At 43.7% G+C, this 22637-nt stretch overlaps 2 protein-coding genes across 2 annotated transcripts; both read right to left on the reverse strand.

Annotated features, from left to right (window-relative positions):
• Positions 1–451: 451 nt before the first annotated feature.
• Positions 452–7089, reverse strand: LOC139661837 (prenylcysteine oxidase 1-like). The gene is made up of 7 exons (XM_071540404.1): positions 6981–7089; positions 5627–5833; positions 4548–4722; positions 3893–4104; positions 3418–3558; positions 1722–2133; positions 452–814 (listed from the first exon to the last, which is right to left on the reverse strand). The coding sequence occupies exons 1-7, from the start codon at positions 7087–7089 to the stop codon at positions 565–567; spliced, it is 1506 nt and encodes a 501-aa protein (XP_071396505.1). The 3' UTR covers positions 452–564.
• A 1167-nt stretch (positions 7090–8256) lies between these two features.
• On the reverse strand, positions 8257–22243 carry tcerg1b (transcription elongation regulator 1b (CA150)). Its single transcript, XM_071540396.1, has 21 exons — positions 22185–22243; positions 21302–21521; positions 20155–20307; positions 19322–19598; positions 18978–19220; positions 17220–17279; positions 15726–15926; positions 15157–15260; positions 14970–15058; positions 14649–14809; positions 14050–14131; positions 13605–13740; positions 13074–13163; positions 12789–12907; positions 12166–12316; positions 11747–11911; positions 11060–11242; positions 10428–10607; positions 10035–10118; positions 9835–9935; positions 8257–9024 (listed from the first exon to the last, which is right to left on the reverse strand). Exons 1-21 carry the CDS (start codon positions 22229–22231, stop codon positions 8823–8825), a joined length of 3048 nt encoding a protein of 1015 aa, XP_071396497.1. The 5' UTR covers positions 22232–22243; the 3' UTR covers positions 8257–8822.
• Between the last annotated feature and the right edge of the window lie 394 nt (positions 22244–22637).

Below are 22637 nucleotides of genomic sequence, written 5' to 3' on the forward strand. Positions count from 1 at the left end.
AAGCAAACAGCGAGTTCAAATTGGCCATTGGAGAGTGCAGGGATGTGGTTTAGTGGTGTGAGCGAAGAGTTTGACACTTGATACATAGGTGTCCAGGTTTCTCTGCTTGCCGAACTATGCTTGAGTTCATTTAGGATAGTGCTGGGTCAGATTAGGGTTCAGAGGTCAGGGGTCAGAGTACATGTTATTCACTTTTGATTCTGCGCATCAGGTGTATGCAACAAAAGTTAATACATCACCTGGATATATTTCTAAAAACATTTTGGAGACACTTCTTGTCACTGGAGACGTGAAGCGATCCATTATGTTACCTGTCAAATCGTTAGAATCAAATTTTCTAACTTGGGATAAGCAGAGAAACGTTATTCCTGTTGTGATTGCATTGGAGAGCAAACCAACAGATAATTTTTTAGTTACAGTGTTGCAGACAAAACACCTGGGATGTGTCAACCAATTTTTGTTTACATTTCACAAACTGACGGCAAGCACTTGCGCTGGGTACTTTCTGCTCTTTCACGCCTCCAGTCCTTCGTGTTCAGACCTGGGTTGGCGGTGGCGACCGGGTCATAGCTCAGTCTTGATCCTGTGCATCAGGTCTTTCTGGTCCACCATGTCCGTCTGTCTGTTCCAGCGGTGGTAGGCCAGCAGGGCGATGTTCTTGGCGGCCACTGAGCTCATCTCCATGGCGCTGCCGGCCCACTCGATGCCATTGAGGTAGTAGAGGTTGGAGTGGAGCTCCACCGGCGGCAGACCCTGGCTGCTGCCGTACCGAGGGTAGGCCTGCCACTCCGTCACCTGCACCGAGTAGTAGGACCTGGAATTACAGAGAGAGAGAGAGGAATTCTTATTGCACTATTCAGATTATTCTCATGATGTTGCAGGCATATATCAGTATGGTGCATTGTCATAAAGTCAAATCAATGTTGTTTGATTATTAAATATCCACTGTTTACACATGAAAGGTGCAGTAAGTCAGATTTTACTGTCCCATAGCACAAAATCACCATAATATATCTGCAGAGAGTTGATGTGGAGGTTTGTTGATCAATACCAATGACTCGACGACTACTTTGCCAGTACTGAGATTTATGGCTTTCTAACTTTCTGGTCTGTACTCTGTTTTGGTTTCCGGTGTCGCAACACCTTTTGTTCTCAAGCCCAAAAAAAAGGCAAATGACAAAGCAGTATTATTATTACAGTATTCTGCATCATGATATATTACCTCTTCACTAGACGCTTCTGTTAGATCTCTGCTTTTATAAGCTAGCTCACTCGTCTGAGTTGTCTCTGTTGGGAAAATGTGACTTCATTATTTATGTCAATTACAGGCCATCATAAGCAGTGCCAGAGATGTGTCGATGTTGCTGCAATTCCTTGGTTGCTGATAGAGGTCAATAAAAGTCAGAAATGACTTCACGGCCCTTTAAAGTGGTGATGCTGCGATGTAACAAAGATAAAATTAAGTCTATTGATCCCTGAGTGGAAACTGGGCCATTGCAGCAGCAAATAGAATATAGATAGCAATATAGTAAATTAAAAATATTGAAGGTTAAGCATATAAAGTCCTCATCATGCTAATACTGAGTTTCCATGGGCTAGAGAAAATTCTCGCTATGTTGACCGTTGACAGTTTTCCAGAAGTTTGCAGTTTGCAGCATGGAGAGCAAAGAGAGTCAAACAGGGGGAAGAAATACAACGTTGTAGTGTGAGTGCTGGCAGACCTGAAGAGAGTCTTGAGCTGAGTCTTGTCCAGAGGCTGAGGCGAGAACACCTTGTAGACGCCGGCCTCCTGCGGCTGTTTGCGTCTGAAGCCTGTTGAGATGTTGACCGGACACACGCTGGCCGCGCTGTTGAAGAACAGATCAGGAGTGTCAGTCGTCAGGACGCTGGCGAAGGGGAACAAGCGCGGGTCCGGGAAACCAAAGAAGGAGGTGTTGAGGTATCCGTGGACGACGGTGGCTACGGTGAGATGGTAGTTGCCGGGCAGCGTGTCGAGGGGAGGCGTGAAGCCCTGGAACTGGACTCCAGACTCGACGCTGGGCTGCAGTGGCGTCGCCAACACCACAATGTCATACAGCTCTGACCCCGTCCCCGCCGCTGTGGTGAAGCTCAGCTGGTACTGGACCGCCTCGCCTGCAGGGCAAACATGAGGTCACATAAAAACAATAAAGACATGTCAATAAATAAATAAATATACCTAAAAAGAAGTATGCAATAAATGTAAATGTGTTCATGATTAAAGTCTCACAGTGCGTCCAAACCTACATACTGTACTCTATACTTCACATGACTCAGATTCATCCACATCTACTACCATTAGTGGAGTGTGAAAGCTAGCGAGCTGCACCAGATGGGATGTAATCTGGATCTGCCCAGCAGAAGATGTGCTTGCCAGCAGGCGAATGCTGACACTTTGAAATGAAAAGCGTGTGCTGTTATGAAAGGACAAGATTATAAATAAAAAAATCTAAACATTATGAATGCATGTACATGACAGCTTGATTTTAATTTCAAATGCTTATTTCAAATGACATCTTGTCATTTGAAATATAGCGGGCTCTTATGCATGACCCATAATACTACTACTTTAATTCTAACATGCAAACACTAGATTAAAGGAAAACACCATATGCTGTTAGATATCATCAGTCTGTGATCTCACTTTCCCTCAACCTGCCTCGTCTACTTCTAATTTAGATTAGATTAGATTTAGATTTCCTATATTTCCCAGAATGCCTTTTGACAACTCCCAGAGAAGGGGCCTGAACTTGTTGCATTTAGCTGTGGGGTATATGTGTAGAAATAGAGATAGAGGAGCAAGAGTTTTTCCAAAAGTGAAACACACCCATACTCAAAACACTGTCTTGTGGCTGCATTGCATTCTGGTCTATTGAGGCTGCTGTTGATGGAGAAATTGGTCTCTCTGCCTGTTCTATGATGGATTTCTCCCTGTATGATTGTTGAATCTTGGTTCAAAATGGCCCTGTCATTTGCCATTTATGTTTTAGATAGTTAAAGATTTTCTACTATCAAACTCCAACTCCAAGTAGCTGTGCTGGAAATATCTCAACGTGTAAAATACATCACCAAACAACAAAATTGGACCAGAAATGCAAGGAACATCAACATTAGCTGTTTTATGTTGAACGTTTCCTTTTATATTACCGTTATTTGAAAAGCAAACGAGTTGTCAGTTTGCATTAACTCAAATTGGCTAAATGTTATTTCTTCCTGTTTAATTTCATTATCACACTTGACTTCACTTGAATTGTCTTGGATAACTGGCAACCTATTCATAAAAATCCCTTTTATTTTTTTGTGTATTTTCCTGGTTTATGGCACAGAACTGTAATGGAGTGTATGTGTGAATTAGTAGCTCTAAATAATCACACATCAAAGCCAACATGAGTAGAGTACCAGAGTAGACGGGGGAGATGCTGCTGACTTGTGCTTGCAGCAGGTTAGCGTTGGCTAGCTTCAGCAGACCAGAGCACACCAGCTTGTTGCCTCCTTCCACCGCCCACAGGTTGGTCTGGGCACCAGCTAAAGACACAGCGCCTGAAACACACACACACACACACACACAGTTCCATGTGCTATAAACCAATTATCAGCTGCCCACACATTTTCCTGTTCGCTCCCAGAGGCAAACCCCTCCTCTCACCTTGCTTTCCTCTCTCCTATTCTTGACTCCCAGCTCCTCCCTTCCTCTTCACCCAAATCTCTCTTCTCTGCCTCTTCCTCCCTCTTTCTTTCCTCTCTCCTGACCTACATTGGCAGGGAGGCTGATGTTCACTTCATAGTTGGCCCTCTCCCACTCTTTCCTTCCCTCTCTCCTACCAATCACATCCTCTCTCCCTCCTTCTCTCCCATTCCTCCCCACCCTTCTGACCTACGAAGGCGGGGATGCTGACGTTCTGCCCGTAGTTGACCCTCATGATGGGCGCGATGACCTCATCGATGAAGCGCTGTGACACGCCCAACTCAAGCAGCGAATCAGAGAGCGGTCGCCGGGTCATGTTGATAAAGCCACTCCCACCCAGAGAGCCTAGCAGCTCCTCCACCGAGCTGAAGGCATAGCCATGGGCCTGGTACTTATAGATCCTAGGTTGTACACACACACACACAGACACACACACACACACACACACACACACACACACACACACACCTTAGAAATTCAAAGGTGCTTGATTGGCATGAAATACAAAAATACTTACTGCAAACAACAATTAAAAGATTAGAACAAGAAACAACAACAAACATGACAATGTGACAATAACAACAACAACAACAAATGGTTCAACAATCTTAATTATACTAGTCAATCACTAAATAAATAGAAAAAAATATCATATATATACATATATATATACATATATACATATAGCATGAATCAAAGACAGACAGATAGACAGATAGAGAGACAGAGTGACAGATAGATAGGTAGACAGGCACAATGTTTTTGGTTTAGAGAGAAGACAAAACAAAGTCAGTAATAAAAACATTCTCATTTCTCTCGTTCTCCTGAAGTATCTCCACCTTACCTCATGAACTTCTCCATGATCTCCTCCACCCACATCTGCAGGCGTATGAAGCTGATGCCGTAGCGCCACCACAGCCGGAAAAGGTCCAGCAGGTACCAGTCCGTCTCCTCCAGAATCACCTCCTCGCCGTTAAACACCGCCGTCTTGCCCGCCACGCTGCGACGGTACTTCAAACCTTCAGGTGGGGAGCGCGGGGGTGGGGGGGGCACAGGACAACACACAGGAGAAGGAATTAAATATTCAGCATGTTTTGCATTCATCTGTGTCTCTCACAAAGCCTCAGTCATGGATACACACAGTCAACAGCAATTTTTTTTTACAAGTCTCAGCAATGCACACACACTCACTACTGATGCATCATAAATTAATTATATTAATTAATTATAAATCTTTACCACTCTCTCATGTCAGCAGATGAGTCATACATGTGTATTCTAAGTTAGTGAACAACAGACTCTACAAACTTTAGAACTGCTTACCTTCATCATTATAACATTACAAATCAGCATCAGTCAGAACCACAATTAAGTGCCTCGCAAAAGTATTCAGACCCCTTGACTTTTTGCACATTTTGTTGTGCTATTAAGTTATTTCAAAATGCATTTATTTTTAGTCTGAGTTCTATGCAAAGCACTCCATTCTATCAAAGTGAAAACAAAACTAGAAATGTATGTGAAAGTATAAAATGAAAATAAGAACAAATGAGAAGAGAAATCAAGTTTGTTTGGGCTAAATTGCCCCACTTAAATGTCTTCTCATCTGTTACTCAGATGTCATATTTAGATTGTATTTAGCAGATCTGAATGTTTTCCTTTCAAACTTCTGTTTTAATTTGTCTTTCTTGCTAACAAATCTGAGACCTTTCACTAGATCTTTATGGGACTTAATGGGATTTTAGGGTGTAGGGTGGTGCAGTTTCAGTGGGTTTTTTCAGTCGATTTTTACTATTAAAGTCAATGGAGAAATTAGACAGGAAAAACTCACTAACATTTCACCCTCTATATTTTCACTATATTAATAGACTAAATGAATCCTGTGAGACCCTATGTGTGTGTGTATATGTGTGTGTGTAAACCCACCTAGCTGTTTGACAAAGTCCTGCATGTGGAGGTTGAGGGAGTGAATGATGGAACCTCCAGACTCGTAGTCATGGCGATTGACAGTTACCGTGGCGAGGCGGCCTCCCACCTCGCCCTTCTCGAACACGTCCACCTGGACCTCGGGGCCGAAGTGCTGCCGCAGGAAATGAGCGGTGGCGGTCCCGCCTATCCCCGCCCCCACCACCGCTGCACCAGAGAGGAGCAGAGCAAGGGACAGAAAGAAAGAAGGAAATCAGAGTGTAGTTTGTGTGAAGATGTGTCTTAAACCTGATGATGGTCAATCATACAGACTTTATATGATATTACTTACTACATGGCAGCAGAGACTGACCTGTAACTGGACCCACTGGTGTATTGTCTCTCAAAGGGATATATGAAGAAATAAACTGCTACTCACATTTCGTGTAACATTGCAATTGAGCGCTCTAACTTCCCAAAAGTACAGATCAGATGATTGATTAAAAAAAGTAATGATTGTTGTCTTATCAGTGCCTGTTCTTTTGCTGGCACAAGGAAAACAGAGACATTTTTAGTGGACTTTACTAAATATTTTATATCTTTTCTTTCACACTGCTCTGTGAACTGCTCTGAAACAGTGGTGGTTTGGTTGAAATCTACAAAACTGCAAACAAATTCAACTTTCTCATATCTGTGACACACCAACTGTTGTGTTATCTGAGACACACTGGAACAAGCGGGGATAAAATCTGGCTAGATTTTTCCTGTGCAGGTTAAAACAAAACTGTGTTTGAGTTGTGGATGGTGGAATAATGGTGGTGTGGGGTTGAGGGGAAAGTGGAGGGGGCCCACCTGTGCATAGGCCCCAAAATTCCTAACTACGCCCCTGAGTCCCAGGCAATCCTAATGCATGTGATTTTTGTCTCCATTACAGCAGTAATGCTTTATCAAGTGACAGTTTATCTTTCCTCCCAGCAAATTAGATGAGGCTACACTGGATCCATTGCAAATTCCAATAAGGAAAACAAAATATATTTTACATATACTTCATATACAGAATATGTTCAGACATCCGTTTCAAAACAAAGACTGACCACGAAGATCACATTCATATGAACTACATGTGGGATATACTTGCAGAAGTATGATGTCAACAACGCATAGGAAGTAAATGTTTTTCTAAGATCTAAAATACATTTCGAATTTAATTTCTGTCAAGTAAAATTCAAATTCAAAAGTTAACGGACGCCATAAATTGTCCTCTTCCCCCGTTCCAGCTAGCTAGCTTGCCACTCCATCCCGACCACACTGCAACACCGGCTAACGTTAGCTAAGCTATCCGGCTGGTTATGTCTTCACACGGATCTTCACTCACCTATTTTAGACGGCGGAGCTCCGTCCAGCTGAGCGGATCCCGCCGGGTCTCCGAGAGCCGGCCAGGCTGCCAGCAGAAGGGGGAACAGCGGGAACAGAGAGTCGGTCATAGCGGGGAGGAGAGGACAGATGACGGGGAGAAGACAGGCGAGCCGAGGCGGAGGCGGTGCGGTGCGGTGCGGTGCGGTGCGGCGACAATCACTGCATTACCACCGTCTGTCTCTTCCTGTTGCAAGAAAAAAATCTTGGAAAGCGATTCACCTGCTGCTGCTGCTGCTATAAATAATATTTTAGATGAGTGCGGTATATTACACAAGAAGTGTGGCACAAGACGCTTTGGTGATGGTGATGATGATAATGCAGATCCAACCGATCCGTTAGGTGATGAACGGTCGCCTGCAGTCCATGTCCGGCAACATTACCACGTGATCTGAAAGTCGGGCTTGTTTCGACCAATCACAGCTGTAGGAGCAGGTGCGAGGCATAGGGTTTTCTTTGTGCTTTCTATACTATCACGATCGTCCTCGGTTTTGTCCTCTTACGGTTTTGCCATTAAGTGTTGCAGGACTTTAAATAATTAGTAAATATATTAATTTTATTTTAATTGTCAGGCTCGTGTTTCTGAACAGTTTTCCCAAGCCTTTTATCCAGCTGTAGCAGTGGAGATGGTGTCTGGCAGGACAAAGCCAATATAGGCTACTGTATGTGTCTATATGTCATTTTATTTCAGTTTATCGAAATTGATGTTAACCACTGGATTATTTTACCATTAACCAATTGCATTACCATAAAGACAACACCTGCAGCTGCGCAGAGGCCCAGGCCGACTCCCAGAGGTCAACCTAAAATCAATTAAAGACTAATGATGAATGCACTAAACCATTCGAGCAGATAACATTAGCGTTACCATCCAGTTTAATGTGAAGTCTAAACTGGGTGTTTTTTTAGAATTGAAGGGTGAGAAAAGTATTTTTTTTGTTGTATATGAAGTGGAACTGCATCATAAGCGTAACCAGTCAGGCTGCCTACCACTCAGGCATGGTGAGTCAGGGACAACCCAATGTTTCTCTATTCTCATCTTCTTCTCATACAAAACATGTCAGTGGAGTTACGGGTCGGGGTTATCTTCTGCATGTGACAGACTGACTCTTTAATTTACCCGGTAACCAAGAGAGCTTCCTCCAGTAACATTCACACAGTAGTTTAAAGATGTGATGACAGTGAACACCGAAACAAAACCCACAAGACGAGAAATTGAAAAAACAGTGGAAGTTGCCTTTATTTCATTCAACAGAGAAACTGCTGCGACATCGGAGTAAACCACTGAGCAGAAACAAACATTCACACTGAGCCGCTGAAACAATGACTGGCACAGTGGAGCAGTAAGGCTTAAGGACGCCTCAGACACACGCTCCCACACACGCTCCCACACACACACGCACGCACACTCACACACATACACACTCAACACTTCATTTACATCAGCTATCTTACACCTCATTGGCTGCTGGGACAGCAGCCTTATCACTAAGCCCCTCCCTCCGATGCAGTCAGTCAGAGGTGAGGGGTCAAGGGTTACCTGGAGATGGGGTAACCTCTGTTCCCTGCTGCTGCCTTAGCTGCAGGGCTATTTCAGGGCTACGAGGCGACATAACACAGAGACCTTAACAGTACATCTCTATGGTACATCTCTAAGCAACATTACCCCCCGCTATAACACTGCTCTCTGGAAGGCCAGCCTTGGGCCTGGAGGGTGGGGTGGGTGGGGGGGATTGGGGGGTCATGCTCTGGCCAAAGGGGGACAGGGAAGAGTAGGGCACCGGCCGCGAGGCGATTTGATTGGTCACTTGGTGGAGCGTCGGGTGGGCTCGGAGGCGGTGGGGGGAGGCGGCGGCCCGCGGCGGTCTAGGTCTTCGATGTAGAACATGATGAGCTTCCTGCGCTCCTCGGGAACACACTCCAGGACCAGGTAGCGCTTGTCGTTCTGAAGGACTTTCTCCACATCCTTCAGATGCTGCTCTGACTCCTGGATCAGCTTTCTGGACCTGGGGGAAGGGCAGGCAGTAGCAGGATGTTAATATTATGGACAGTGTCCTCTGTGGGGACTATCGATTTTGGGGGAGATTTTTGGAGAAAAACACAAACCTAAATTGAAAACGGCTTTTCACTTTTTGGTTCATTTTACTTCATTAGACACAATTTTCTACTGTTTGGCTCCAATTTGGAGCAAAGTCCCTTGAATTATTTTCACTTGTCAAGGTTTGTAAAAACATCTGACTGCAGTCTCATAGTGTCCCAGTTATACAGGATATGTTTATCACCATCACTTCCTGTGTCATCTACAATGTTTGTGCTGCTTGCTTCGATTCAAATGCTACTTGTACAGGATTTTGCAAACAGGTAGCAGTTATTAGGATTAAAAAACTAAAAACAAGGAGCCTATTTCAGCCATTTCACACTTGTAGTGTATGACCTCGAAATGACAAGGATGTCTGTCAGTGGGTTATTTGAGTTTCAAACAGGCTGAGATCATATGAGCAGCAATTTCAGTTTGAATTGCACTTCTCACAACCTGCTGCATACAGAGAACAATTAAGTAGCTGGTTCTGAGGTAGTGGGAAAATGACTGTGAAATGATTTGTGAAAAACAAATCCAGTATTTTCCTCTAATTAGTACAAACTAAGGTAAGTAAAATGTTATAACAGCGTAGCATCTCTTCCGACATCTCCGGGCTGCAATTGTGTCAAGTAATGTTAAGTATGCAGAATGTTTGTGCCAATTCATTAGAATTACGGTATTATTAGTGACACCTGTCTTGATTGCATATATCCAGTGTGCGTAATTGTGTACAGACCTGTATGTGATGAACTTTGTCTCCTTGAGCAGAGTTCTGAAGTCAGCTTTGGCTGTGATGTACTTGTCTTTGATGTAGTCTTCAAACTCCCGCTGCCTCTTCTACAAAGACAGATAAACACATCATCAGTCATCAAAAGTCAAATAAAGTGTAAATGTAGTTCACATGAAGCTGTCACAAAACACCTTAAAAAGCCTTACTCTGTCACTGGAGGAGAACTTGATGCAGCGAGGGTCCTCCTTAATGATCTTCTTCACCTCCTTCCATGTTGTGGTCAGAGTGATCTACAACAAAAACAGAAAATCTATCGATAAGCAAGTACAATTAATCAGTAAGTGAGCTGACTAAAGTTGCCTGGATTTGTTGATATAGGATATAATCGGCCGTCATGAAAAACTGCAACATCATTCTCACTCTCACCACACTGGTTCCATCTGGTATGCTGATGTGTGCGCTCTTGTGCAAAAACATAACTAGTTGTGACCAATGAATAGAGAAAAATGTAATTGATTGTTGGACTGCCTACTTTTCCAGTTTTTGCAACTTTTTGGGCTTTTGGTACCTAGTGTTTGTATTGTGTGCATGTGTCTCACCATGCTGGTCTCATCCAGTAGCTGCCTGAAATGTTCCTTCTTCTTCTTGGCCAGTGCTTCTACGTGTTCGTTGAACAGCTTCTCCTTCTCCTCTCTCTCCAGCAGCGAGGCTGATTCCCACCGATGGTCCTTGCGCAGGTTACGACGTGTGTCCGACCACGTTGCGTCCGAAGAACGTACCTGAGGAACGAACAAATGAAGATCAAAGCAAAGACTGAATGTAACTATCATTTAAATATTCCATGAGTAAATCTGTTCACTTAAGAATGAGTTACCAGCAGCAAGTCAAAACACAGTGGTACTGGTCAAGTCCTAGTAGTCTTGTGACCTCACCTACATATTCAAATTTCTCAGCTGTTTAGAAAACAGCTCCTCTCACTTGTCATGTATCTGTATGTCTGCAGGTTTTCAGGGTGGAGATACAACTGTGCCTTATTCCAAATGGAAGGAATTAATTGCTACTTCCCCATTTTGCCTTGCAAATCTTGAAAGTGACAATTTACAAATTGGTGGTGAGGAAAGTAGGACTTATGCAAATTACAACATAATTTGATACATCATATAACAGCACAATACATGATCATGTAACAGCACAATTCATGGGGGACAAAACAAAAAGCTCAGCGTCTCACCATATCAGACATGAGGGCTCTGAAGTGCTGAATAGCCTCCTCCCTCTTGTGCTGCTCCCTTTCTCGGTCGATCTCTTTGGTCTGCTCTGATCGGGCCTTCTGCACTTCCCGCTCCCTCTCTCTCAGACTGGCCTCGATTCGAGCCTGACGCTCCAGCTCCCGCTCCTTCTCAATGTCCACGCTCTGAGGGGGGCGACACACACACACACACACACACATTATGTGTCATTTTATGTCATTTGATGTCCTAACACTGAATGATTTCACAAGCTATTCACTGGGTTGGCATCCATCTTATGATGCTTCTCACCCAAATAAAAATCAATCGCACATACTTGGATTATTTATGTACGTATTAATACAATAAACACAAGATACATGAACAAGAACGGCACAGTCACAAGATTTTACAAGACCCCCAAAATAATGTATTTTCAATTTGCAATCAGACTTGTATATGCATATAAACCAGTTAGAAGTAAAAGTTCATCTGCAGCTCCCCGTAATGTTAGCTGACACTGAACATCAACTCCTCAGCTGCTCTCACAGAGATGCATGGATCAGATAACACAACCACACAGATCATTCAAGTCAATCCAGTCTAACCAAACATTAAAGCCATTATCTCTCTCCCATCTTTCTAACACACTCAAAAACAGATGCATGTGCACACACAGCTGGTCGTACCTTGGCCTGTTTTTCCATGTACTGTTTGAAAAGCTCTTCTCTGAGTGCGGAGCTCTCCACAGACTTGTACCGCGGGTCTGTCTCCAGCCTCTCCTTCACCTTGCTCCACCGCTGGCCGCCCTCTATATGCTGCTCACTCAGGAGCTCAAAGAAGTCCTGCTTCACCTGGACAAACACACACAGACAAAAAATAATTACAAATCTGTATTTCATAATAATAATAATGATAACAGAACAGCGGCCCTAGCAGAAGGTAGGAATTCAGTATCTTGCTCAAGGACACTTCAGCAGTACAAATAATAGCCCACATGGGTATTGAACCTCGGTCATCCAGTCTCTTTAACCACACCCTGCTGCCCTGTATGTTGTTGTTCTAGAGAGAGACTGTACATCAATATTGGTGTGTGAGTGAGTGATACCTTCTCTCCTCTGCTCTTGGAGTCCTCTTTCTCTCTCTTCCTGAGAGCGGTAATGAACTCTGTGAAGATGGCCTCCCTGTCCTTCATCTTCTCTATGGTTTTAAACCGCGGGTCACGGCCGTGCTTAACCGCAAACTCACTGAACGTTGTCCTGGAAAGATTTAAAAAACAGCATTGCAGCTTCAATATTTTGCAAGGCAAAGTGAACAGTTAGAATCATTTGAGGTTCATGGAACATAGCAAAACAGCAAGACATTCACCAATAGCTTGTTACATTAAATACTAAAATAATGTCACAAATTGAGGTGAGGATTTTGCCAGGATTCTGATAAGTATATTTCTTTCTGACCAAATAAGTTTTTGTTCTTGTGCTCATCAACAAAACAAAAAAGCAGGAAAACTATTCTCGAGTAGGAGGGAATAGTAGTGCTGTGATCAGAACAAAGAAAAGAAAAAGATAAATCCAGAAAAATCGAATTCCTGAATGAAAACGTACAAAGATTTTAGGATTTCCTGGTGGCTGAATGGACAATTTTGTTTGCTTTGCAAGCTGGCCATTTATTAACCGATTCACAGATCTGTCTCTTGTTATGCAGTCACACGAGAGTGGACTGTCCCTTTACCTGGGGGTGAACTTGGCCTCCTCCATCATCCTCCTGAACTCGTCTTTGGCCTGCATCAGTTTGTTCTTCTTCTCCTTCCTCTCCTCCTCTGCTCGCGTCTTCACGTACTGATCAAACACCTGCAGTGGACACAGACACAAAGCTATGACTGAATGTCTTTCATTAAAATGGATAGTACATGGAACATATTGTGAGAAAGAGAGAGGCATCAATATGTGGAGACAGGGAAACTTAGTAACAGTGAGAGAAGAAAGAGAAACATGTCGACAGGGAGAGACACCGTACCTGTTTCCTCTCCTTCGGGTTGAGCAGAAGGTAGCGAGGGTCAAACACGATCTTATGCAGCTCTTTGTCCCAGGTTGAAAACGCTGACACCTACATTAAAGACAGGTAATGCTGGGTTTAGACAAACGCAGCAGCTAACTCGTTACTGCACAACTCTAATACAACACACAAAAGGTAAAGGCTGAAGGTGAAGGTTTTCATTTTAACATTCACATGGTGAAAAAACAGAAGCACCCTCAACATCTGAATGTTCATAATAATGTCCTTGACAGTGCAATCCTAGCAGTGATTTGATAAGAGATAAAAAGAAATAACAAGGTAGCCAAAAAAGAAATGATTGTACAGTGCAGAGACAAAGGACAAAGGACTAGGATGCTAAAACAGTTTTCAAACTGGTGCAATGTGCTAACGTGGACAAGAACTTATTATTGCTTTACTTTACTGTATTATTACAGTTTTGTGGTATGTTATTAATAAGACTAATAATGTAATAGCATAGGAGCATTAAATCTGTGTGTGCGTATGCGTTACCCCTCTCTCCAGCAGCATGTCTTTGAACTGGGTCATCCGGGCCTCTAGGGGCACTATAGCTCTTTCTCTGGCAGCTCGCAGCTCTGCCTCCATCGCTGCTTCCTTTTCTGAGTCTGCCTCCTTCACCTCCTCCTTCCTGTAAGGATGGAATCACAAAGGTTAGAAAGAGAGGAGTTAGGCAGGGGAAGAACAGGAGGTAGTGGGAGAAGGCCGGGAAGGATGGAGGAGAAAAAGTGGGATATAGAGGTGGAGGGAAAAGGGAAGGATTGATGAGAATGGAGAGAGAAGATGGTGGTGAAGAGTGAGAGAGAAAGGAAAGGAGGAGGCAAAGAAGGAGGGAGAAGGGAAAAGAGATAGGGAAGATAGATAATGAATTTTCTGAGAAATGAAAATAAAGTTTTATAGTATTATAGCATTGATTAAAAGGGAGAGAGATGTCACTTACTTCCTCTTCTTGGCTTTGGTTGGCTCCTCATCCTGGTTCTCTTCAGCAGCTACAGCTACTTCCGGCTCCTCCTTATTGATACCTGGACGGAGAGACACACACACACAAAATAAATACTGCAGTCATGGAAGTGTAAAGCATTTAGACACGTGTGGGCATGTGCTTGATATCTGTGTCTTAATGAGCATGTTTACATGCACACAATATATAATTATAATAATATATAATTAGATCATCTAATCTTAAACTAAGGCAAGACTATAGACAATGTCATATTACCGGCTGTTTAAAATTAATTGGTGTTAGCATAACCTGATTGATACACCTAGATTTCACACTCTGACATTTAGCGTACGACATTGAGTCCTGCAAACCATGGCTACTGGGAGATATTGTGTTCCGTGTAAATGCTTTAAATTATCAAAGCTACTAATCAAACTATTGCTTTAATCTGATTATTCACAATAACCAGTGTATTGTGTGCATTGTTATTATTGCTGACCATGTTTCTGTACATGTCTGCACCCCCTAAAATTCTACCTATTTTCCTGCCATCCTCCAAGCCTATTTTTATGAGGATGTTCTCTGTGTGTTGCTACCTGTCTTCTTGCTGTCCTCCAGGCCTCTCTTGTGTGGCGGCTCCTGGATGTTTTTGTCAACATCAGCTCGACCAACCAGCTCCTCGGGCCGGTCCCACATGGACAGGCGTGTGGTCGGGTTGTAGAAGAACACACGGTCGTCACCCGTCCACACCACACACCTGACACAAATTGATCAACATAAACACACATACACACACAGCCATCCCACAAACAGGTATAGAGATCAGAACAGATACAAAAAATAGCAAGATAATGCATTTAGAACCACTGCAATAAAGTGGGGTGGTGTGGTGAAGTAGGATGTGATGTAGTGTGTACCAGGGAGTGCCAGGGATAGGGTTGGTGGCTACAGGCTTGGCTTTCTGTGCTGCTTTTTCCTCCTCTGTCATCTCCTCTTCTTTAGGCTCCTTGAGAGACACAGAGGCAGAGAGAACAAATCTGTTATTCTTCGGAAACCTTTAAGAATCTTTCCGTTGTTAAGTCCGCTAATCCATACTTCCCATACCTCCTTCTCATTAGTGTTGTCCGTTTTGTTCTCCTCATCTTCCATCTCCATGGCCTCAGCTTCTTCCTGGGCCAGACGCTCCTTAGCCTTCTCCGCTTCTTTTTCTGGGGACAGGGAGAGAGGGAACCACACACACACACACACACAAACACACACACGTGAGGCTAGGAGTGGTACTATACAAATGTATGAGCAGAAAATTGACCGTACATCTTCTGCCTTCTGTACAACGTCAAACCTCATGCCATCAGTAAAAACAAAACCTGGTCCATGGCCATTATTCATCAGGTTGCATACATGACAAATAGCGGTATTGTCAGCGATAGGAAAATAAAACTGGGTGAAGCTTAAGCACTGATTTTACTGGTGATACCCGAAACCAGCCAAAGCCTAGTACTCGTAACACTGCAGTTTTGGATAAATAATCCACCGAATCCCATTATGTTCCACCAAACATTATAAGCAGTGGCCCACACAACAAGTTTGCATATCTTATGGTCCCCTATACATTCTCTGTACAGTTGACCATGTCTACATGTCAGGCATGACAAACTGTCAGCTGTGCCTACCTTTCTCCAGCAGGGCCTGTGGTTTCTCCCAGGTGGACTCCAGTGTTCGGTTGTTGTAGTAATATGTTTTCCCATCTGCTGTTTTGTACTCAGACCACTCAGGGAGCTGCAATGATCCAGCCAAGGAGGCAGGAGCTGCTGTGAGAGCCAGCTGTGGGTGCATCATGGGAACCAGAGGCGGGGCCATACCAGGAAGCATACCTGCCATTGGTCAGAGAGGACAGAGACAGACCAGGATTGGTTGAGAGATATTTTTCTGTCTGAGACACTAGCAGTGGAATACTCTCTAGAGATGGCATCCATCCATACATCAATTTGTGAAGTGACGTAGCATACGGCTTATTTCACAGGGTGCCATCTTGAAATCAAACAGATGTGCCAGGACAACCAGAAATACATCAGAGAGCTCCACTGGGAGAATAAGCCTGGTTTACTGCAGCTTTAATAGGGCTGCCCCGGTTTGCCTGGTCATCCATGATATGTTTTTTTTTAACATTAGGAGGATTGACTTTAAGACTTTTAGGGGATATAATCATTTTGTGGAAGAAATAGCTAATGTCCAAAGATGTTTAGAAGGAACAAACACAGAGCACACACATAAACAGCCACATACAGCAGTAATCACACATACAACCATGCCACAACACTAGACAACCACATGACCACATGACATGTAGCCCTAAATGTTACACTACTGACTCACTACTGGACAAATAGCAACTAGCCCGCCTGGGGTTTTCAGACTGACCTATCAAAGAAGACAGCTTCTTTCTCAACTTGTTTATGGCCTGTAGTCAACAACCATACAACTCAAAATGACTGATAGTGACGATCAATGACTTAGGCCAATCCAACATTTTACATGTTGATTAAGTGGCTTCTCACCTACCAACCATAGTAACCTGAGCAAAACCAATTACTGTCTTATACTATAACCAACAGTTCTTGAAGTCAACACGCAACCAAAGTGCATGCATCGCTTAGTGACAGTTGAATGCTGTTAGTTTGCTTTACAATGCAATCACAGCACCAGAAAATATGTTTTTGTTATCTCTGCATTTCTCTAAACAAGGAAATGTGGGAAACAAGATTTTTTAATTATTTTAGCATTTAGCATGATAGAACGCCTCAAGTGTCTTCTGTCAAATGTATTGAGAAATATACAGGTGACGTTTTTGTTGTGTATGCCTTGCTGGCCTGTCTGTCTTTCTGTGTAAACATAGTAAACCCAACAGAAGTTTGAAGTCTGTACTCTAAAACTGAATGGTTATGACAAAGAAGGTCAAACTAAGCTAAACAACAATCCAAGCTGTGCGTTCTTTTTTTGTCTGTTGGAGTGGAGGAATTACACCACTGTACACCGGATGGATCATGTTCACAGCATTCACCACCATGCCACTGTTTGAGGGTTCCCATATACACCATATGACTCATGTAGACACCATTCACTACCATGCCATCTAGCTTTCAAGAGGTGAGCGGGTGGGTGTTTACCGTTGGCGCTGGGGCCTGCCTTTACATAGGGTGCGCCTACTATCTGCATCATTGCTACACCTGCAAGAACAACGGACAAGCAAGCATCTGGTTGAACACAGCAGGACACTGGACATCGGCTGCTACAGTGTGTATGTGTGTGTGTGTGTGTGTGTGCGGCACCATTTTACCCTTTCTCTGTAGCCCAGACAAACACACACACCTAGATTTGGGTTGTGCACCATTCTGTTATTCTCTAAGTGCTACAGCATAGCTGCTTCAACAGTTGATCAGTGTTGAGTTGGCATTTATCAGCCTGTATTTATAAAAACTGGGCATGAGGAAAGTGTTCCTCATGCTTAGAGTGAAATCTTAACCAAGATTTGTTTATAAGCCTCTAAATTTGCATTTACAATTGTGATATAAAAGGGCAAGAGCTTTTTAATTTATTCCCAGAAAAACCTAAAAGCCGTTAATTAAAACATTTTAAATTGGTAACAGAGACAACTGTGTGACCCCTTCCGATTGTGATTCAGATCCTATGCAGGGCACATCTTCCATATAAAACACAAAGAAGAAGAACTGTACACAGCAACTGCTGGCATGAACCTTTTCTATTGGTTTACCTCAAAATAAGGGACAGTGAGAACTCAGCAAAAAGAGAGGAAGAATGAGAGTAGACATATAATGGAAGAGGAGAAGGAAAAAAGCAACAGAAAGGATTGAGGTCTTTTATAATGAATATGGAGGACTGATAGTAGCACTTAGACTATAGGTAAGCCACTCCACTCAGACCAGTTGGGGTGTGATCCTTTCAAAAACAATGTTTTCTGAAAATCTTATCTGACTGAATCAAATGGATTCATCTGTGACTGAGAGATATCTATAGTATTTAAGACGGAACTCAAAATCTTTTATCCACACACTGGCTATGTTTATATGCACAGAGTAACTATTATCTATTATAGTTATTATCCATACTCCGGTCATTTTGGGTTTAGCTGTTTACATGCGCCTATGAAACCTTGTGATTGAGTATCCCTGCTGACATTAATAAACCAGTTAACATAATATTTCTGTCCACTTGTGGTGTTCCGATAACAGCTAGAATGGTCCACAAAAAGATGCGGCCGCCAGTGACTCTCATTGACTTAGCAGTAGGTTACTTTTAATACAAGGGAAAGAAATAGTAATTCCAATAGTAAGTACTGCTCGCCGCTATGTTTTTTGTTGACATCAAAATGTACCCATAATTCTGTGTGCGCAGACGGTGTAAACCAAAAGAGCAAGGAGTAAGATGTTTACACGCTACAGTAACCTGTTTAATATCAGAGTACGCCAGGCATGTTAACCTGGTTTCTCATCATTTTTGTATGAGCTTTACCGGGTTATTCTATCAGAGTTATAACTTTTACATGTGTCAACCCAAAACTAAAATTCTCCGTGCATGTAAACGTAGCCACTGACAGAACATTTTGTCTGTCATTAAATTTAATTAAATGTTGCAAAATATCCTTGCTGTCATGTGCAATCCTATTTTGTTGAGTGGATTGATAGTAACCTGCATCGTTAGGAAATTATCGCCACCCAAATGCTAGTACATTCTACCTGTGGTTGCTAGGTTTGTGTACCAGCCATTTTGGCAGCTATCTAACCATCATTTGGAGGTCCTACTGTATTCTAAAAACCTAGCTGGCTAGTAGAACAGTGAAAGTAGCTAGTGAATCTTTGGCTGAACACTGTAGCCTTGGCTTCCTGTTCTTAGTGTGTGGGTCTTACCTGGTAGTGGGATATGCATGCCAGGCAAGGGCACTCTGAAGGGTGGCACCATGACAGGGGGGAAGGCAGGTATGGCTGCATTGGGCTGGGCCACGCTGTGAGGCAGGGCCGCAGGCAGCAGTGGCATGGTCTGCACAGCTGTGACCGACGATGGCACCGTGGAAACAGTCACCACGGCGACTGGAGAGACAGCAACACTTGACGTCACCGTAGCAACAGGGGCTAGGTCTGCTACAACAGAGGCTATTGGGGACATGGGGGCAAAAAGAGAGCATATTAAGTAAATATTTTGTCTGTGTGTGTGTGTGTGTATGTACATGCTTGATATAAACGTGTACACTAACCTGCGATGGACACAGAAGGGGAGGGAGTGGTACTGGAGTCTGGACTGGAGGTGTGTGTGCGGGACGGGGTTGGGGAGGGGGCCTGGGTAGGGGTGGCTGCTGCCGCTGTGCTGGCTGTAGTGTTGACACTGCTTGAGCTGGCAGCCACAGTTGGCCCCGCACTCGTCCCAGCAGCCCCGGCTACAAGTAGAGGGTTGAGCTCAGACTGCTGGATGATCTTCACACCGTCTGGTTTACTCCACGAAGACTCTCTGGTCCTGGCGTTGTAGTAATACGCCTGAGGAAAGGGGGGTTGGAGAGGAGGAGGAGACTTGTAAGGGAAAAAACAGCTTTTAAGCACTGGAATAGACATATTAACGCGTGTTATAAAAGTTAAGTATATGTGAAAATGTAAACATGAGTGCACATGAGAATGTACTACATCATGGTTATGTGTATGAGAATGCAAGTATGTGATGGAGTGATATGGCAAGTATGTGTGTAAGCATATGTTCCTGCACATTTGTTAATCTCAAAATTCCACCCTATTTCCAGACTTAATTTCCTGACTGAATTTGAAGATGTTGATTGGTATTGACTGGGCAACATGACTGTCAGCTAGGCCATATCACTCTATCACTCTGTAACTGGAGATTAATCTACACAACAAACTCCACCACAATGTGTGAAATGACAATGAGTCTGCAACGACACATAACACGCAATCATAAGCCCCATCCGGACAGCATTAGTATTACCAGGGGAGGTCAGTTATTTGATTTTACCCATGCACATCCGTCCTTTCAGTCAGTCAAGTGGACGGTAAAATAATTTACATGTGACTGCCACCTCACCTTTCCCTCTGGAGTTTTGTTCTCTACCCAGATCTCCTCTGCAGGGTTGAGCGCAGGGTTTCCAGATGCAGGAACTGGGGGCATTCCGGGAGGAAACAGCATCCCTGGAGGGGGTGGCAGGTTCCCGATGGGAGGTGGAAGGAATGGGGGTCTCTGCAGCAACAGAAAAGGGCTAGCATTGAGTTTTCAAAATGTAAGAAGCCTGTGATATCCAAAGAGATTCAAAAACAGTGTTACTCACATCACACCATGATTCTGCTTTCTCTCTTGTTCAAAGAGGTAAGAGATACTGATGTCATGCAAGCAAGGACTATAGCTTCTGCTCCTCTCAGTTTCGCTCCAGACTCTGCCTGCGCTACTGATCAATATAAATTCAAAAGCACACTCTTGAGTTAGGCTGTGGATCATATCTCTACTAGAGGAGTGATTAACCAGTTTCTCTGAGTCATTTACATTTTAGACATTCAGCTGATGCTCTTTACCAGAGTAACTCAGAATGAGAAGAGTAAAAAAAAAAAACTCCATTCCTAGATAACCAACATTAGAAGCAAGCAGTAATGAGCAGTGCAACGGTCACAGTAATAGTGCCCTGATAATATCCTTGTGACCATAGAGCTATTGTGGCTACCATTTCCATGGAGAGCTGAGAGTATGCAGGTTATCATTTTAACCAACGTGGATTAGTTCTCCTCTCTTTAGCTGAAGGTGTGCTAATCAGTGAAATCAGCTGGTGTAGTGTTTGGCTGGAATGAAAACCAGCACTCTTGTCCCTCCACAGCACATGGTTGCCCACCACTGCTTTAGAAAGATCATGTAACATGTATGCTTGGGAAAGAAATATGAGAAATTAGATGATTAGAGTTTCACTTGAGCTCTGTTAAAGAATCTAACATTGGCTGGAACAAGGGCTGTCAGGTGAGGTGTATGTGACTCACTGGACAGATTTTGTGCCAAGATCATAGAGAAATGGTAGTATTAAGATAAAGTTACCCAGAAATTCGTTTGAACAGATGCTCCTACCTCAGTAAGCGCCTTTTGTCTTTGTAAAATGCTGTGTGGTACACCACTGCAGACATAGCTAGAGAATTCAGCCCTACAATTCTATGGAGACAAACATTCCTGTCACGCAAGATTGGGGAACAGTCACCTGTAGGTGGGGAGGTCCAATGGGCGGCGGCATGCCTCCTGGCGGTGGGATAGGCGGCATGTTGGGGTCAAACGGTGGCCGTCCAAACGGGGGTCGCGGCGGGGGTCCCCGCATCATCCCGAAAGGAGGGGGCGGTGGCCTGAGGAGTGGGGGCGGGCCACGTAACACTGGGGACTGGGCAGGCGCAGGGCCGCGAAACCGCACCGTCTGCTGCGCCATTCTAGCAGACCAAAACAATATCATGCCACGGTTGATGTTTGATGACAAATCACTATGTAGCATTAGCACAAACCTTTTCGACATCGCCAGTTTGACCAATACCTAAATGCTAGCTTGCTATCAACCATGCTACAGAATAGCGATAAATGTTAATAATAACTGATAGTAGTAACAGCTACTTACATATCGCCTATTACTAACTAGGCTAGCAATAACAAGTCCATCCATTCAAAACACTGCCCGAGTCTATGCTGCAACTTACAAACGCATCTAGCATAGCTTGCTAGCTAGCGGTTATCTAGATACTGTGCATCAACATCTGTGCACTGGATGTATATGACGCGACCGGTGCCTCTGTATTGAGCCTTGCCCTTACCGTGTAGGTAGGTAGTCCACTAAAACAGGAGAAGTGTTTAGGTTAGTTATGTCCTGACTAGCTGTGTTTACCGCGTGCCACGAGCGGAGAGCAAAGGCGAGTAGCTTGGCAACACTAGCTAGCTAAAAGGCTAGTTAGCTAGCGTGGCCACATTAACAATCAATGCCGATGCTTATCACGGCCGCATGGCAAAATTTACTTTGACCAACTTTGTATCAATTGTAGAAACGCGTTTAACATTACATTGCATTTATATACATTTTAACCCTTCATTCGCTTCCATCTGACCTGTTGTCGTTGAATCCGATAGTTTCGCTGTCTGCCTGGTCCGCCATTACAGGAAAATGTAACGGCTCTTCCTGGAAACGCCCCTAACAGATTTTTTCATTTCGTATTCGCCAAACACGGTGTCACTCACAAGGCAGGCCCCGGCTGTATAAGCTCTGATTGGACGACGAAGTTGTCGCCAAGGTTTGGCTGGGCAATCTTGTGTCCCATTAACCAGGATGTCTTTGTTCAGTCAGTTTGCTTGATGTTGATGAGACCTAACCATATGCTCACAACTCAATTCTAACACACCAGTAAATTTTGCATACTCTGTTAGCTGTTACCTGTTCCTCTGCATTATCTTGCATAATGCTGTATCTGATGGTGGTGTGTATCTATTTTGTTGGGGTGGGAGGATGAAACTACCTTAAGTATGGGTAAGTTTAGGGTCTGCATATAATTATAGATGACTGT

Source organism: Centroberyx affinis, unplaced genomic scaffold (genome assembly GCF_046629955.1).
Source record: "Centroberyx affinis isolate AG114_WGS23_722 - 3 ecotype Tasmania unplaced genomic scaffold, CSIRO-AGI_Caff_v1 ptg003629l_1, whole genome shotgun sequence".
Classification (NCBI taxonomy): Eukaryota; Metazoa; Chordata; class Actinopteri; order Beryciformes; family Berycidae; genus Centroberyx; species Centroberyx affinis.